Source organism: Mobula hypostoma, chromosome 1 (assembly GCF_963921235.1).
Source record: "Mobula hypostoma chromosome 1, sMobHyp1.1, whole genome shotgun sequence".
Taxonomy (NCBI): Eukaryota; Metazoa; Chordata; class Chondrichthyes; order Myliobatiformes; family Myliobatidae; genus Mobula; species Mobula hypostoma.
The window spans coordinates 1148475-1167007 of NC_086097.1; the positions used below are offsets into that span (position 1 = coordinate 1148475).

The window sequence follows — 18533 nt, forward strand, 5'->3', positions numbered from 1 at the left end:
CACTCTCAATGGAAAAAGCCTATCCGCGTCAACTCTATCAATCCCCCTCATAATTTTAAATACCTTTATCAAGTCCCCCCTCAACCTTCTACGTTCCAAAGAATAAAGACCCAATTTGTTCAACCTTTCTCTGTAACTTAGGTGATGAACCCAGGTAACATTCTAGTAAACCTTCTCTGTACTCTCTATATTTTGTTGACATCTTTCCTATATATTCAGGGAGTGGGAAGTGCAGAATCAAATATCGCTGTGATGATTGTATGTTCCAGTATCAATTGTTTGGCGACAATAAAGTATAAGTATCATTCGGTGCCCAAAACTGTACACAATACTCCAAATTTTGCTTCAGCAATGCCTTGTACAATTTCAACATTACATCCCAACTCCTATACTCAATGCTCTGATTTATAAAGGCCAGCATACAAAAGCTTTCTTCACCACCCTATCCACATGAGATTCCACCTTCAGGGAACTATGCACCATTATTCCTAGATCCCTCTGTTCTATTGCATTCTTCAATGCGCTACCATTTACCATGTATGTCCTATTTTGATTAGTCCGACCAAAATGTAGCACCTTACATTCATCAGCATTAAACTCCATCTGCCATCTTTCAGCCCACTTTTCTAACCGGCCTAAATCTCTCTGCAAGGTTTGAAAACTTACTTCATTATCCACAACTCCACCTATCTTAGTATCATCTGCATACTTACTCATCCAATTTACCACCCTATCATCCAGATCATTAGTGTATATGACAAACAACAAACAATTTCCCCCATCTCTTTTGGCTCCACACACATAACTGTCCACTCTAGTTTTCTAAGGGACCAATTTTATCCCTCACTATCCTTTTGCTGTTAATATAACTGTAGAAACCCTTGGGATTTATTTTCACCTTACTTACCAAAGCAGCCTCATATCTTTTAGCTTTTCTAATTTCTTTCTTAAGATTCTTTTTACATTCTTTATATTCCTTGAGCACCTCATTTACTGCATGCTGCCTATATTTATTGTAGATATCTCTCTTTTTCCGAACCAAGTTTCCAATATCCCTTGAAAACCATGGCTCTCTCAAACTTTTAACCTTTCCTTTCAACCTAACAGGAACATAATGATTCTGTACCCTCAAAATTTCACCTTTAAATGACCTCCATTTCTCTATTACATTCTTCCCATAAAACAAATTGGCCCAATCCACTCCTAAATCCTTTTGCATCTCCTCAAAGTTAGCCTTTCTCCAATCAAAGATCTCAACCCTGTGTCCAGACCTATCCTTCTCCATAATTATATTGAATCTAATAGCATTGTGATCACTGGACCCGAAGTGCTCCCCAACACAAACCTCCGTCACCTGACCTATCTCATTCCCTAGCAGGAGATCCAACACTGCCCCTTCTCTAGTTGGTACCTCTATGTATTTCTGCATAAAACTATCCTGCACACATTTTACAAACTCCAAACCATCCAGCCCTTTTACAGTATGGACTTCCCAGTCTGTGTGTGGAAAATTAAAGTCTCCCACAATCACAACCTTGTGCTTACTACAAATATCTGCTATCTCCTCACAAATTTGCTCCTCCAGTTCTCACTCCCCATTTGGTGGTCTATAATACACCCCCATAAGTGTTACTACACCTTTCCCATTCCTCAATTCCACCCAAATAGCCTCTCTAGATGAGCCCTCTAATCTATCTTGCCAGAGCACCGCTGTAATATTTTCTTTGGCAAACAAGCAACACCTCCCCCTCTTGTCCCTCTGATACTATCATACCTGAAACAATTAAATCCAGGAATATTTAGTTGCCAATCACACCCCTCCTGTAACCATGTTTCACTAATAGCTATCACATCATTCCTAGCATTAAAATAAATGCATTTAAGAAATTTTCCACCTCTTACTCTCTGTTTATCACCAACGGTGCAAACAACTTTACTATTTTCTTTTTCTTCCTTCTCCCCTACATCTGTTCCTACACTATGGTTCCCCTTCCCCCTTGTATCTAGTTTAAATCCACCGGAGCCTCTCTAGCAAACCTACCTGCAAGAATATTTGTGCCCCTCCAGTTTAGATGTAAACCTTCCTGCCGGAACAGGTCCCACCTTCCCTGGAAAACTGCCCAATTATCTATAAATCTGAAGCCCTCCCTCCTGCACCATGTCTTCAGCCACGTGTTGATCTGCTCTGTCTTACTATTTCTAAACCCACCTGCACGTGGCTCTGGTAGCGGTCCTGAGATTGCTATCCTGGAGGTCCTGTCCTTTAACTTGGCGCCTAACTCCCTAAACTCACCTTTCAGGACCTCCTCACTCTTCCTACCAACGTCATTGGTCCCTACATGGACCACGACATCCGGCTGCTCACTCTCCCTCTTGAGAATACTGAGAACTCGATCCGAGATATCGCGGACCTTGGCTCCAGGGAGGCAACAGACCATCCGGGATTCTCGATCTCTTCCCCCTAACTATCGAATCCCCTATCACTACTGCTCTCCTCTTTTCCCTCGTTCCCTTCTGAGTTGGTGCCAGAGGCGCACCCACTGGAACTTGTCCCTGGTAGGTTGTCCCCATCAACAGTATCCAAAACGATGTACTTATTATTGGTGGGAACAGCCACAGGGGTGCTCTACTCATTCTGTCTATTCCCCTTCCCTCTCCTGACAGTCACCCAGCTACCTGTCTCCTGACTCTTAGGGGTGACTATCTCCCTGTAACTCCTGTTTATTTCTGCCTCTGCCTCCCGAATGATCCGAAGTTCATCCAGCTCCAGCTCCAGTTCCCTAACTCGGTTTGTCAAGAGCTGCAGCTGGATGCACCTTTTGCAGGTGTAGTCATCAGGGACGATTGTGCTCGCCCTGACTTCCCACATCCTGCAATCGGAGCACCCGACTGCCCTAACTGCTGCCTCCATTTCCTAGTCTTAAGGTAATTAGATTTATCAAAGGAACTTACCCAACCTTACCTCACTTGGAGTGAAGATCTTCCTCAGCCTCTGCTCGCCGAAGCCTCAGGAGCCAAAGCCTTCCTACTCTGTCTCCCTCTACTCCGTCGCCCACTCTGTTAATCTGCTCTCTTTTAAACACTCCCACTGCCTCACGCTCCGACTTACACGCGCTTGCGCAGTCATGTCCCGTTCAACTGTCAAGTATTGTCTGTTATTGAATTGAATTGACTGTATTACTTACATTCTTCAAATACATGAGTAAAAATCTTTGTGTGATATACTGCGTCCGGTGCTCCCGGTGCAGCCTTCTTTATATTGGCGAGACCCGATGCAGACTGGGAGACAGTTTCACTGAACACCTACACTCTATCTGCCAGAGGAAGCAGGATCTCCCAGTGGCCACTCATTTTAATTCCACATCCGCTTCCCATTCTGATATGTCCATCCATGGCCTCCTCTACTGTTGAGGTGAAGCCACACTTAGGTTGGAGGAACAACTCATATTCTGTCTGGGTAGCCTCCAACCTGATGGCATGAACATTGACTTCTGTTAATGCCCCTCTTCCACTTCTTACCCCATCTCTTTGTTTATTTATTCCCCTTTCTTTTTCTTTTTTCTCCCTCTGTCCCTCTCACTATATCTTCCTCTGGGCTCCCCTCCCCCTTTTTCCCCCTTGACCTCCCGTCCCATGTTCCTCTCCCTTCTCCAGCCTTGTATCCCTTTTGCCAATCAACTTTCCAGCTCTTGGCTCCATCCCTCCCCCTGCTGTCTTCTCCTATCATTTCGGATCTCCCTCACCCCCTCCCACTTTCAAATCTCTTACTAGCTCTTCTTTCTGATAATCCTGACGAAGGGTCTCGGCCCGAAATGTCGACTGTACCTCTTTCTAGAGATGCTGCCTGGCCTGCTGTATTCCACCAGCATTTTGTGCGTGTTGCTTAAAAATCTTTACGTTCGGTCTCCATTCAAATGTGAAATTATAGTTTTTAATAAATATGTATAACAGGACAGTCAATATAACAAATACATTAGCGTCAGCATGAATTAAGCAGTCTGATGGCCTGGTGGAAGAAGCTGTCCTGGGGTCTGCTGGTCCTGGCTTTTATGCTGCAGTACCATTTCCCAGATGGCAGCAGCTGGAACAGTTTGTGGTTGGGGTGACTCAGGTCTCCAGTGATCCTTCGGGCCCTTTTTACACAGCGGTCTTTGTAAAAATCCAGAATAGTGGGAAGTTCACATCTACAGATTCGCTGGGCTGTCTGCACCACTCTTTACGGAGTCCTGTGATCAAGGGAAGTACAGTTCCCACACCAGGCAGTGATGCAGCCAGTCAGGATGCTCTTAATCATGCCCTTATAGAAAGTTCTAAGAATTTGGGGGGGCCATACCAGATTTCTTCAACCGTCTGAAGTGAAAGAGGTGCTGTTGTGCCTTTTTCACCCCACAGCCGGTATGTCCGGACCACGTGATATTTATGCTGATGAGCTTAAAGCTGTTCAGCCGCTCAAGCCCAGATCCATCGGTGTCAATAGCTGGCATTCCTCCTGTAGTCCACAGCAAACTCCTTGGTTTTTGCGACATTGAGGGAGAGGTTTTCTTGACATGACTGTGTCAGGGTGATGACTTTTCTGTAGGCTGCCTCGTTATTATTTGCCATAAGGTCAATAAATAAAGTATCATCTGCAAATTTAATTAGCAGATTGGAGCTTTGGGTGGCAATACAACCATAGGTCGCCTACCGACACAACCGATCGACAGACGACACAATAGCCACAGCTCTACACATTGTCTTTACACACCTGGAGAAGAGGGATGCTTATGTGAGAGTGCTGTTCTTGGACTACAGTTCTGCATTCAACACCATAATTCCCACCAGGCTCAACAAGAAGCCCAGAGACCTCAGCCTTCATACTGGCTTGTGTGGCTGGATCCTGGACTTCCTGTCAGATCATTGGGAGGTGGAAGTCATCATCCTCTCTGTAGGCTGCCTCATTATTATTTGAGATTAGGCTAATCAGTGTAGCAGATTGGAGCTGTGGGTGGTGACATAGCCATGGGTATACAGAGAGTAAAGGAGGGGGCTTAGTGAGCGGCAGAGGTCCTTTCTTTTTGCATACTTCGGATTCAGAGATGACCAAGCTGCTGGTCGCATCATCTGCAGGTCTCCTCAGGGCTCAGTATTGGCGACATTGAATCCAGCTAAAAAAGATCTAGCTTGTCTGGGAGAGAGGCATTGATACTGGAAACTCTACTGCGTTTCGCTTTGAAGTCTGCGATGGTGTGCAGACCCTGCCATAAGCTGCATGTGTTGTTAGTGGAGAGTTGAGTCTGGATCTTGTCTCTGTTGTTGTTCCACTGCCTTGATGACTTTGCGCAGATCATAGCTACATTTCTTGAGCTCTTACTGATTACCGGCAATGTAAGCCCTGTCTCGCTGCTCGTAAGTGCTGCTCGTAAGGAACTGTTAATCCAGGGTTTCTCATTCGGGAAGACCCTGACTGATTTTTGGGGGACAACATCCTTGATGCACTTCTGGATGAAACTCGTGATCCTTTCCGTGAACTTGGAGACATCCTCATCATGGAAGACATTCCAGTCAACATCATCAAAGCTATTCTGCAGCATGGTTGGACCAACAGTGGACGGTTTTAACTATGGCTGCCTCTTGTTTCAGCTTCTGCCTGTACTTTGACACCTGAAAAAATGAGGAGTGATCTAATTTTCCAAATGGAGGACGGAGGAGCGCTTTGTAAGCGTTGCAAAAGGGATGTCAAGTAAGCTATCTCCCCGTATGCCCACCTGGATGTGTTGGCAAAACTTCGGAGGGACTTCAGTCAGCGATGTTCTGTTAAAGTCACCTGCTTCGGAGGGACTTTAGTCAGCGAGGCTCTGTTATAGTTTCCACATCCTTGCAGCTTCTGGGGTAGTGGTGTACATTCCACCTCTGGCCAAATTCAGACTGGCACTGGAGAAGCTGAGCAGTGTAATCAGCATTGTGAGAGATTTCAACCAGTCCAGCTCAAAGTCTCTGAATAACTACCACCAACATCAGACCTGTGGAACCAGAGGAGCCAACACACTTGACCACTGTTATACCACTATCAAGAACGCTTACTGTATCATCCCATGCCCACACTTTACAAAGTCTGATCACCTGGTTGTTCTTCTACTCCCAGTGTACAGGCAGAGACTGAAAACTGCAGCACGAATGGTGAGAACCAGGAAGGTACACACGAGGGAAGAAGAGGAACGCTTACAGGATTGTTTTGAGTTGGTGGACTGGATTCATCTTCAAATCTGAATGATATGCTGCAGTTATCATTGATTTCATTAAAATGTGTGGCCTCAAGAATATACCACATACCCAAATCAAATGCTGTGGATGAACCAGGAGATTCGTGGCCTACTGAGGGCTAAACATAGAAAGCCTGCTGCAGAATATAGGCCTTCGGCCCACAATGCTGTGCTGAACATGTACTTTAGAAATTAATCAGGTTTACCCATAACCCTCTATTTTTCTAAGCATCCAAGAGTCTCTTAAAAGACCCTATTGTATCCACCTCCACCACTGTTGCTGGCAGCCCATTCCATGCACTCACCACTCTGTGTCAAATAAATAAATAAATTTACTGTTACATAACCGGCAACAATGAATATCAATCAAGACAGGATACATAAAAACAACCAAACATTTATTAAACCCGGATAAACAATAAAAAAAACAAATGAAAATCTTAACCGCAAGTTAACTGCTATGGAGCTGTTCAACGAATCGTCACTCGGCACTCGTTCTTAAAGCGGTAAAGTCAGATATAGTTCTTAAAATGGTAAATTCGAAAGTCCAACAGATTTATACGTTCAATTAGGAAAGACGTCTCTGGAGAAGAATTTCTTCATAGACGCGACTTTTCTGTTCTGTCCAAAGGATTCACAATGCAGGAAATAAACAGTTTAAAACAATTGACCTCAAATTCTAGAGAGCACCTTGCATGAACTCTTTGCTCTTTTGGCAAGAGTTATCTTTGATGCAGGTCACCACTCCTGCAACGAAGACTCAATAAGGTCGATCCTTTGCAAAACTGCGGAACGATACCGACTCCTCTCAATCCTTCGGGTCTTGTACTTCGATAAAGTCTTCACTCTCTCGTACTACTGCTGGAATAAGGTACATTAACACATCCAGCAAAAAATTCCAGTCCAACACTATTGTACCTTGCAACAGAACATAACACTCCATTTTAAAAATGAAACTGCGTCATAAAAACAAATACGCAACAGAAACGGAGACACATCAATGTTCTACCTGGAAAACTAAAAACTAACTGCGTCATCTGAGGTCTTCCCTTATATACCCGTGGTGCACATGTCATCACGTGACCTCACATCGGCGGGAAAATTACATCAGGTGACCTCCAAAAGACCATTACATCATTCTCACAAAAAAAATCACAGATCTCCTTGAGGTATGTAACACTTACCCCTGACATCTCCTCTGTACCTACTCTCCAGCACCTTAAACCTGTGTCCTCTTGTGGCAACTATTTCAGCCCTGGGAAAAAGCTTCTGACTATCCACACGATCAATGCCTCTCATCATCTTATACACCTCTATCAGGTCACCTCTCATCTTCCGTTGCTCCAAGGAGAAAAGGCCAAGTTCACTCAACCTATTCTCATAAGGCATGCTCCCAAATCCAGGCAACATCCTTGTAAGTCTCCTCTGCACCCTTTCTATGGTTTCCACATCTTTCCTGTAGTGAGGCGACCAGAACTGAGCACAGTACTCCAAGCGGGGTCTGACCAGAGTCCTGTATAGCTGCAACATTACCTCTCGGCTCCTAAAATCAATTTCACGATTGATGAAGGCCAATACACTGTATGCCTTCTTAACCACAGAGTCAACCTGCGCAGTTGCTTTGAGCGTCCTATGGACTTGGACCCCAAGATCCCTCTGATCCTCTACACTGCCAAGAGTCTTATCATTAATACTATATTCTGCCATCATATTACCAAAATGAACCACTTCACACTTAACCTGGGTTGAACTCCATCTGTCGCCTCTCAGCCCAGTTTTTCATCCTATCAATGTCCCGCTGTAACCTCTGACAGCCCTCCACACTATCCACAACACCTCCAACCTTTGTGTCATCAGCAAACTTACTAACCCATCCCTCCACTTCCTCATCCAGGTCAATTAAAATCACGACGAGAAGGGGTCCCAGACCAGATACCTGAGGCACACCACTGGTGACAGACCTCCATGCAGAATATGACCCGTCTACAACCACTCTTTGCCTTTTGTGAGCAAGCCAATTCTGGATCTACAAAACAATGTCCCCTTGGATCCCATGCCTCCTTACTTTCTCAATAAGCCTTGCATGGGGTCCTTTATCAAATGCCTTGCTGAAATCCATTTACTGCTCTACCTTCATGTTTTGTGTGTAGTTACATCCTCAAAAAATTTAATTGGGCTTGTAAGGCATGGCCTGCCTTTGACAAAGCCATACTGACTATTCCTAATCATATTATTCCTCTCCAAATGTTCATATATCCTGCCTCTCAAGATCTTCTCCATCAACTGGTCTACAATTTCCAGGGCTATCTCTACTCACTTTCTTGAATAAAGAAGCAACATTTACAACCTTCCAGTCCTCCGGAACCTCTCCTGTCCCCATTATTGATGCACAGATCATTGCCAGAGGCTCAGCAATCTCCTCCCTCGCCTCCCACAGTAGCCAGGGGTACATCTCATCCGGTCCCAGTGACTTATCCAACTTGATGCTTTTCAAAAGCTCCAGCACATCTTCTTTCTTAATATCTACATGCTCAAGCTTTTCAATTTGCTGTAAGTCATCCCTACAATCACCCAGGTCGTCTTCTGTAGCGAATACTGAAGCAAGGTACTCATTAAGTACTTCTGCTGTCTCCTCCGGTTCCCTGCACACTTTTCCACTGTCACACTTGATTGGTCCTATTCTCTCACATCTTATCCTTTTGCTGTTCACGTACTTGTAGAATGCCTTGGGGTTTTCCTTAATCCTGCTCACCAAGGCCTGCTCATGGCTCCTTCTGGCTCTCCTTATTTTTTTCTTAAGTTTCTTGCTGCTAGCCTTATAATTTTCAAGATCGCTACCTTTGCCTCGGTTTTTGAATCTTCCTTGACTAGATTTTCAACAGGTTTTGTATACCATGGTTCCTGTACCCTAACATCCTTTCCCTCTCTCATTGGAATGTACCTATGCAGAATGCCACGCAAATATCCCCTGAACATTTGCCACATTTCTGCCATACATTTCCCTGAGAACATCTCCCAATTTATGCTTCCAGGGTTCCGCCTGATAGCTTCATATCTCCCCTTACTCCAATTAAAAGTTGTCCTAACTTGTCTGCTCTTATCCCTCTCCAATGCTATGGTAAAGGAGATAGAATTGTGATCACTATCTATTGAGAGACCTGACACCTGACCAGGTTAATTTCCCAATAGTAGATCAAGTACAGCCTTTCCTCATGTAGGCTTATCTACGTGTTGTGTGAGGAAACCTTCCTGAACACACCTATCTCCACCCCATCTAAACCCCTTGCTCTAGGGAGATGCCAATCAATATTGGGGAAATTAAAATCTCCACTGACGTCGTGCCTCAATCAAACCACTGAAGAAAAAAATGCTCTCCTTTTAAATTCTTCCCGCTGATCTAACTCACTGACATCCACATGCCTGCTCAGTTGTGCCTCGATCAAACCACTGAAGAAAAAATGCTCTCCTTTTAAATTCCCTAACCCAGGTAGATCTGTGGTATTCAAGACTGGTGATCCAGAACTATGTAAGAAGTCCATGTACAAGCTATGGAAGGCTATTTTAAGGGTGGAAAAATAATTCGTACTGAAGTTTGAAAACTGAATTGGATGCACATCAGCACTGGCAAGGTTTGCAGGCCATTACTTCCTACAAGGCAAAACCTAACATGAATGGTTGTGATGCTTCACTCCCAGATGAGCTCAATGACCTTTATGTATGCTTTGATAGGGAGGCTGAAACTACACCTGTGTGAAACTATGCAGCATCTGGTGACCCTGTGATCTGTGTCTCAGAGGCTGGCATAAGAACATCTTTCAGGAGAGGGAACCCTCAAAAGACATCAGGCCCTGATGGTGTAGCTGAAACGGCTTGTTGCCACGAGCAGCTGTGGAGGCCAAGTCATTGGGTGTATTTAAGGCAGAGATAGATAGGTTCTTGATTAGCCAGGGCATCAAAGGGTATGGGGTGAAAGCAGGGGAGTGAGGATGACTGAATGAAGTGGATCAGCCCATGATTGAATGGCAGAGCAGAATCGATGGGCCAAATGGCCTACTTCTGCTCCTAAATCTTATGGTCTTATGGACATTGAAAACCTGTGCTCACCAACTGGTGGGGATGTTCAAGGACATCTTCAATCACTGCTGCAGTCAGAGGTTCTCACCTGTCAGACCGGTGCCTCAGAAGTGCTGGGTGAGCTGCCCCAACAACTTTCACCCAGTTGCACTATATTTACTGTAATGAAGTATCTTGAGAAGTTGGTCATGGCCAGAATCAACTCCTACCTAAGTAAGGACCTGGACCTGTTGCAGTTTGCCTACCGCCACAATAGATGCACAGCAGATACAATCTTGCAGGCTCCTCACTTGGCCTTAGATCATCTGGACAATAGCAATACCTACGTCAGACTGCTGTTTAGTGATTACAGCTCAGATTTCAGCACTGTCATATCCTCAGTTCTAATCAATAAGCTCCAAAACCTGGGCCCCTGCTTTCCCCTCTACCCCCCCCCCCCACCCACAACAACTGGATCTTTGACTTCATCATTGAGAGTACAGATTGGAAATAACATCTCATTGACAGTTAACACTGGCACACCTCAAGAATGTGTGCTTACCCACTGCTCTACTCTCTCTATACCCTCTCCAAGCACTGCTCACATACGATCTGTAAATGTTCTGGGGAGAGATCTGCAGGAGTGAGATATAGATCAGCTGGTTGAGTGGTGTTGCAATAGCAACTTTGCACTCAACATCAGTAAAACCCAAGGAACTGATTGTGGAAGCTCCTGTGTGTGAACATCTCTGAAGAGCTTTCCCAACATTTTGATGCAATTACAAAGAAGGTACGACAATGCTATATTTTCATTTGGAGTTTGAGGAGAATTGGTGTGGCACCAAAGACATTGGAACTGGTTGCATCACTATCTGGCATGGAGGTCCACTGCACGGGATCAGAAAAAGCTGCAGAAAGTTGCAAGCACAGGCAGCTCCATGGCCACTGGCCTCCCCAGCAGCAAGGACATCTTGAAAAGCTGTTACTGTACCTCAAAAAGGTGGCATCTGTCATTAAGGGGCCTGTTACCCAGGACATGGCCTCTTCTCATTACTACCATCAGGGAGGAGGTACAAGAGCATGAAGACACACACTCAGTGGTTTAGGAACAGCTTCTTACCCTCCGCTGTCAGATTTCTGAATGGACAATGAACCCATGTACAATACCTCAATAATTTTGCATTCTTTTCATAGAAACATAGAAAATAGGTGCAGGAGTAGGCCATTCGGCCCTTCGAGCCTGCACCGCCATTTATTATGATCATGGCTGATCATCCAACTCAGAACCCAGCCTTCCCTCCATACCCCGTGACCCCTGTAGCCACAAGGGCCATATCTAACTTCCTTTTAAACATAGCTAATGAACTGGCCTCAACAGTTTGCTGTGGCAGAGAATTCCACAGATTCACCACTCTCTGTGTGAAGAAGTTTTTCCTAACCTCGGTCCTAAAAGGCTTCCCCTCTATCCTCAAACTGTGACCCCTCGTTCTAGACCTCCCCAACATCGGGAACAATCTTCCCGCATCTAGCCTGTCCAATCCCTTTAGGATCTTATACGTTTCAATCAGATCCCCCCTCAATCTTCTAAATTCCAACGAGTACAAGCCCAGTTCATCCAGTCTTTCTTCATATGAAAGACCTGCCATCCCAGGAATCAATCTGGTGAACCTTCTTTGTACTCCCTCTATGGCAAGGATGTCTTTCCTCAGATTAGGGGACCAAAACTGCACACAATACTCCAGGTGTGGTCTCACCAAGGCCTTGTACAACTGCAGTAGTACCTCCCTGCTCCTGTACTCGAATCCTCTCGCTATAAATGCCAGCATACCGTTCGCCTTTTTCACCGCCTGCTGTACCTGCATGCCCACTTTCAATGACTGGTGTATAATGACACCCAGGTCTCGTTGCACCTCCCCTTTTCCTAATCGGCCACCATTCAGATAATAATCTGTTTTCCTATTTTTGCCACCAAAGTGGATAACTTCACATTTATCCACATTAAATTGCATCTGCCATGAGTTTGCCCACTCACCCAACCTATCCAAGTCACCCTGCATCCTCTTAGCATCCTCCTCACTGCTAACACTGCCACCCAGCTTCGTGTCATCCGCAAACTTGGAGATGCTGCATTTAATTCCCTCATCCAAGTCATTAATATATATTGTAAACAACTGGGGTCCCAGCACTGAGCCTTGCGGTACCCCACTAGTCACCGCCTGCCATTCTGAAAAGGTCCCGTTTATTCCCACTCTTTGCTTCCTGTCTGCTAACCAATTCTCCACCCACACCAATACCTTACCCCCAATACCATGTGCTTTAAGTTTGCACACTAATCTCCTGTGTGGGACCTTGTCAAAAGCCTTTTGAAAATCCAAATATACCACATCCACTGGTTCTCCCCTATCCACTCTACTAGTTACATCCTCAAAAAATTCTATGAGATTCGTCAGACATGATTTTCCTTTCACAAATCCATGCTGACTTTGTCCGATCATTTCACCGCTTTCCAAATGTGCTGTTATCACATCCTTGATAACTGACTCCAGCAGTTTCCCCACCACCGACTAATTTATTTTCGTACTAATTTATTTTATATCATGTATTACATTGTACTGCTGTTGCAAAACAACAAATTTCATGTGCATGCCAGTGAAGTTAAACTTAATTCTGATTCCGATTTAGTGACTGACCCTGGTACTGTGTGATAGGACAGTGTAGAGGGAACTTTATATCTGACCCTGGGAGTGTGTGATGGGATGGTGTGAAGGGAGGTTCACACTTGTCCCAGGGTAGGAGAGGGTGCAGTAACCTAGTGGGGTGATAATGGCTTCTTTTTACTCTCACAGATTGTATCACATCACTCTCTGGACTTTCATTCTGGCTCTCATTCACTTCTTATCCGAGTCGTTCGTTTATCAAACGGCACCCATAACCATCGGTGTAATGGCTCCTCTCTTGGTGGCTGGTAAGTGCGTGTGTGTTTGAGTGCTGGCCAGTATCTCGACAAGGAGCTTTTGTTGGTAGCTTCTAGTGGGACATAGTCAGGATTTCAGCAGGTAGCGTGTGTTGGTCTGTGGCCCTTTGCGAATGAGGTGTGGGATGGTGCAGAGGCTGTCGAACTGTTGTTCACTTCACCCGCACAGCGGCACCAGTCAGCCAATGTGAGTGTGCTCTGAGCAAAGCAGAACGAGACTCTTCAATGGCACAGTGCAGCCCTCCACTTCCCACCTCACATTCCCTGATTCCCTTAGTGATTGATCCCATCGGCCATCCACAGCTCTCTTGAATAGAGAAATCCAGTAATTACTTTAATGTTTCTCCCCCCTCAGCCTCTATCCTGTGCCCCTGATTCCAGCTTGCCAGCCTCTCAGCAACTGCTCGTCACTCCCAATCGGGAGAGCAGTCAGCTGGGCCTTGTGTCACAGCTGCTGTATGAGATGTTGGTGAGAACACACTGGGAACTAGTTCAATAAAGCAACTCATCAGCATGAATGAGTTAGGTTGAAGAGCCCTTTCTGTGATTATAACTATGATTAGAGTCATAGAACACTAGATCACAAAATCAAGCCCCCTGGAATATCTAGTCTGTACCAAGCTGTTATTCTGCTGACTTCCATCAACTTCTACCTGGGCCATAGCCCTCCATACTCCTCTCATCCATGTACCTATCCAATTTTCTCTTAAATGTTGAAATTCACTGGCAGCTCGTTCCATACTCACCAGCCTCTGAGTGAAGATGGTCCTCGACATTTCACCTTTCACCCTTAACCCATGACCTTTAGTTCTAGTCTCACCCAACCTCTGGAAAAGGATTAAAGGTTTGCTTGCATTTACCCCTATCTATGTACCTCATAATTGACACCCTACAGACTATCACTCTGTGACGATCTTCTTATACTCTTGTACTTCCCTGGCAACGAAGGATGAGCTACCATTAGCCTTTCTCTGAACTTGTTTGTTAGTGAAGCTGACTGTCCTCGGCAACTACTAGAATTATCTAGCCTGGTAACAATTGAAAACTCCACCTATCCTGGGGACATTCTCTCTCCCCCACCTTCCACCACCCTTCCCGTCAGCAGTTATCATGCACAGAAACCCACGTAATCAAACACTCCAACCCCCTCCCCCCCCAAATCGGTGGTTATCAAGAACAGAAACACATCAAACACTCCAACCCCCCCCCATTGGTAGTTAAATAGCACAGAAACACATGATCAAACACTCCACCCCCACCAGACATTCTCTCTTCTCTCCCCCCCCAACCCCCAGTGATAGTTAAATAGCACAGAAACACATGATCAAACACTCCACCCCCCTCGGATATTCTCTCTTTCGTGCCCCCCCAATTCAGTCAGCAGTTATCAAGCACAGGAACAGGCCCTTCGGAACAACCAACTCACCCACGCTGACCAGCATGTCCACCTAAGTTGGTCCTATTTGCCAGCATTTGACCCTCATCTTTGGACACATTGCACCCATTGTAAATTATTGAGCTATTTTCTGAAATCTAGGGAGTTTTTGCTATTTGCATTTCCTGCCTCCCATTTACTTGATTGTGACCAAGTTACTTTTTGGAACTTATGACCTTGATTCTTGGAGGATCCCTTATTTCACCAGCCGTTCCCTGTCAGTGGGTCCGAATTCAGGGACTCCTTTCTCTAGAGGGGCTGCAGTGGCTGTGGAACGTGGTACCCCACCCCCTCTTGAAGTGTGATTACAGCAGGGTGATAAATGCAGCCCATGACCCAGAACAAAATGCTCTTGTTCGGAGTTCCTTCAGGTCCTTCCACTGACCTTTCTTCTCTCCTGCAGGCTTCTCCATCCTGGGAATGCTGGTGGGTTTTCAGTACATCGAGGATTCCCAGGAAGTGACTTCAGTTCCAGCAAAGAAGAGAATCTGAGATGACCGATGAGAATGGTGGTTTGGGGCAGACTGAGCCAGGAGACAGCTGTACACGAGCAATTGACCTGTGCACCCTCTCCACCACAGCAGTTAGTAGTGAATGTATTTTTGAAGTAGTTGATGGACAGAAAGCACCTTAAGGGTGCCTCAGGGTGATGAAGAATGTTCACATGGGTGTTCTCTTTCTATCAGTAAATTCTGGTGCTGGAAACACTTCCTTGCAGTGGTTTCTGTCTGGACAGCTGAGCCCGCCCTGTGTCCTGTTACAGACTGAGGCTCACGGGGAATGGACTGGGGACAAGATTCCTGGCTGGAGTGTGAATGTCGATGGAAGCAGCCAGGCTGGTGGAAACTGAAGCTCACGGGGACTGGCTTGAGTGCTAATGTGGGTGGATGCAGCCAGGCTTGGTGGAGAGGGATTTCCAGTGATTTCTGTCCAGCAGCAAAGTTCCCCTGTGTGCATTGGTGAAGATTGAGGCTCACTGAGAATCAACTGGAGACAAGAGTCCTGGATGGTGTGAGCGTGGGTGGACACAGTCAGCCCTGGCAGAGATTAAGGCTGATGGGGAATGGATGGGGGAGAAGAGTACTGGCTGGAGTGCAAGTGTGGGTGGAAACAGCCAGGCTTGGTGGGGAGGTGTTGCCTCTGAGGAAATCAGGGTCCAGGATTTCTCTGACCGGGTGCACGACATCCTGGTACGAGAGGGAAAGCAACCAGAAGTCGTGATACATGTTGGCACCAACGACATAGGCAGGAAGAGGGATGAGGTCTTGAAGTGTGAGTTTCAGGAACCAGGCAGAAGGCTGAAGAACAGGACCTCAAGGGTGGCGTTCTCATGATTGTTGCCAGTGCTATGTGACAGTGATGGTAAGAATTGGAGGAGATGGCAGTTGAATGCGTGGCTGAGGAGTTGGTGCAGGGGGCTGGGTTTTAGATTTTTGGATCATTGGGATCTCTTCTGGGGAAGGTGGGACCTGTACAGATTGGATGGGTTGCACCTGAACTCGAGGGGGAGCAATATCCTTGCAGGTAGGTTTGCTAGCAGGGTTCGGGAGGGTTTAAACTAATTTTTAAGGGGGATGGGACCCGGAGTGATAGAGCAGTGAAAGAAGTGCGTGGAGTGAAACCAGATCTAACATATAGAGAGGCTTTGAGGAAAGAGAAGCAGAATAAACGGTGTAAAGGTAGTAAGATAAAAGGGCTAAACTGTGTGTACCTCAATGCAAGAAGCATCAGGAACAAAGGTGATGAACTGAAAGCTTGGATACATACATGGAATTATGATGTCGTGGCCATTACAGAGACTTGGCTGGCACCAGGGCAGGAATGGATTCTCAGTATTCCTGGATTTCACTGCTTTAAAGGGGATAGAGAGGGCGGAAAAAGGGGAGGAGGGGTGGCATTACTGGTCAGGGATACTATTACAGCTACAGAAAGAGTGGGTAATGTAACAGGATCCTCTTTTGAGTCAGTATGGGTGGAAGTCAGGAACAGGAAGGGAGCAGTTACTCTATTGGGGGTATTCTATAGGCCCCCTGGTAGCAGCAGAAATACTGAGGAGCAGATTGGGAGGCAGATTTTGGAAAGGTGCAGAAATAACAGGGTTGTTATCATGGGTGACTTTAACTTCCCTAATATTGATTGGCACCTGATTAGTTCCAATAGTTTGGACGGGGCAGAGTTTGTTAAGTGTGTCCAGGACGGATTCCTGTCACACTATGTTGACAGGTCGACTAGAGGGAATGCCATACTAGATCTAATATTAGGTAATGAACCAGGTCAGGTCACAGATCTGTCAGTGGGTGAGCGTCTGGGGGACAGTGACCACCGCTCCCTGGCCTTTAGCATAATCATGGAAAAGGATAGAATCAGAGAGGACAGGAACATTTTTAATTGGGGAAAAGCAAATTATGATGCTATAAGGCTAGAACTTGAGGGTGTGAATTGGGACGATATTTTTGCAGGGAAATATATTATGGACATGTGGTCATGTTTAGAGATCTCTTGCAGGATGTTAGGGATAAATTTGTCCTGGTGAGGAAGATAAAGAATAGTAGGGTGAAGGAACCATGAGTGACAAGTGAGGTGGAAAATCTAGTCAGGTGGAAGAAGGAAGCATACATGAGGTTTAGGAAGCAAGGATCAGATGGGTCTATTGAGAAATACAGGGTAGCAAGAAAGGAGCTTAAGAAGGGGCTGAGGAGAGCAAGAAGGGGGCATGAAAAGGCCTTGGCGAGTAGGGTAAAGGAAAACCCCAAGGCATTCTTCAATTATGCTAAGTACAAAAGGATGACAGGAGTGAAGGTAGGGCTGATTAGAGATAAAGGTGGGAAAATGTGCCTGGAGGCTGTGGAAGTGAGCGAGGTCCTCAATGAATACTTCACTTTGGTATTCACCAGTGAGAGGGAACTTGACGGTGAGGACAATATGAGTGAGGTTGATGTTCTGGAGCATGTTGATATTAAGGGAGAGGAGGTGTTGGAGTTGTTAAGATACATTAGGACGGATAAGTCCCCGGAGCCTGATGGAATGTTCCCCAGGCTGCTCCACGAGGCGAAGGAAGAGATTACTGAGCCTCTGGCTAGGATCTTTATGTCCTCATTGTCTACGGGAATGGTACCAGAGGATTGGAGGGAGGCGAACGTTGTCCCCTTGTTCAATAAAGGTAGTAGGGATAGTCCGGGTAATTATCGACCAGTGAGCCTTACGTCAGTGGTGGGAAAGCTGTTGGGAAAGGTTCTTAGAGATAGGATCTATGGGCACTTAGAGAATCATGGTCTGATCAGGGACAGTCAGCATGGCTTTGTGAAGGGCAGATCGTGTCTAACAAGCCTGATAGAGTTCTTTGAGGAGGTGACCAGGCATATAGATGAGGGTAGTGCAGTGGATGTGATCTATATGGATTTTAGTAAGGCATTTGACAAGGATCCACACAGTAGGCTTATTCAGAAAGTCAAAAGGCATGGGATGCAGGGAAGTTTGGCCAGGTGGATTCAGAATTGGCTTTCCTGCAGAAGGCAGAGGTCGTGGTGGAGGGAGTACATTCGAATTGGAGGGTTGTGACTAGTGGTGTCCCACAAGGATCTGTTCTGGGACCTCTACTTTTCGTGATTTTTATTAACGACCTGGATGTGGTGGGTAGAAGGGTGGGTTGGCAAGTTTGCAGACGACACAAAGGTTGGTGGTGTTATAGATAGTGCAGAGGATTGTCGAAGATTGCAGAGAGGCATTGATAGGATGCAGAAGTGGGCTGAGAAGTGGCAGATGGAGTTCAACCCGGAGAAGTGTGAGGTGGTACACTTTGGAAGGACAAACTCCAAGGCAGAGTACAAAGTAA

General features: G+C 45.8%; 1 protein-coding gene across 6 annotated transcripts in view; it reads left to right on the plus strand.

Moving 5' to 3' along the window:
- Positions 1 to 15424, plus strand: part of erg28 (ergosterol biosynthesis 28 homolog) — a 38667-nt gene extending 23243 nt beyond the window's left edge. For all 6 annotated transcript variants that reach the window (XM_063042972.1, XM_063042943.1, XM_063042952.1 and 3 more), the window contains exons 4-5: positions 13139 to 13257; positions 15105 to 15424. In XM_063042972.1, coding sequence (XP_062899042.1) covers positions 13139 to 13257; positions 15105 to 15193 — 208 coding nt within the window. In that variant the 3' untranslated portion in view covers positions 15194 to 15424. The remainder of the gene's footprint in view (positions 1 to 13138; positions 13258 to 15104) is intronic.
- The last annotated feature ends 3109 nt before the right edge of the window (positions 15425 to 18533 follow it).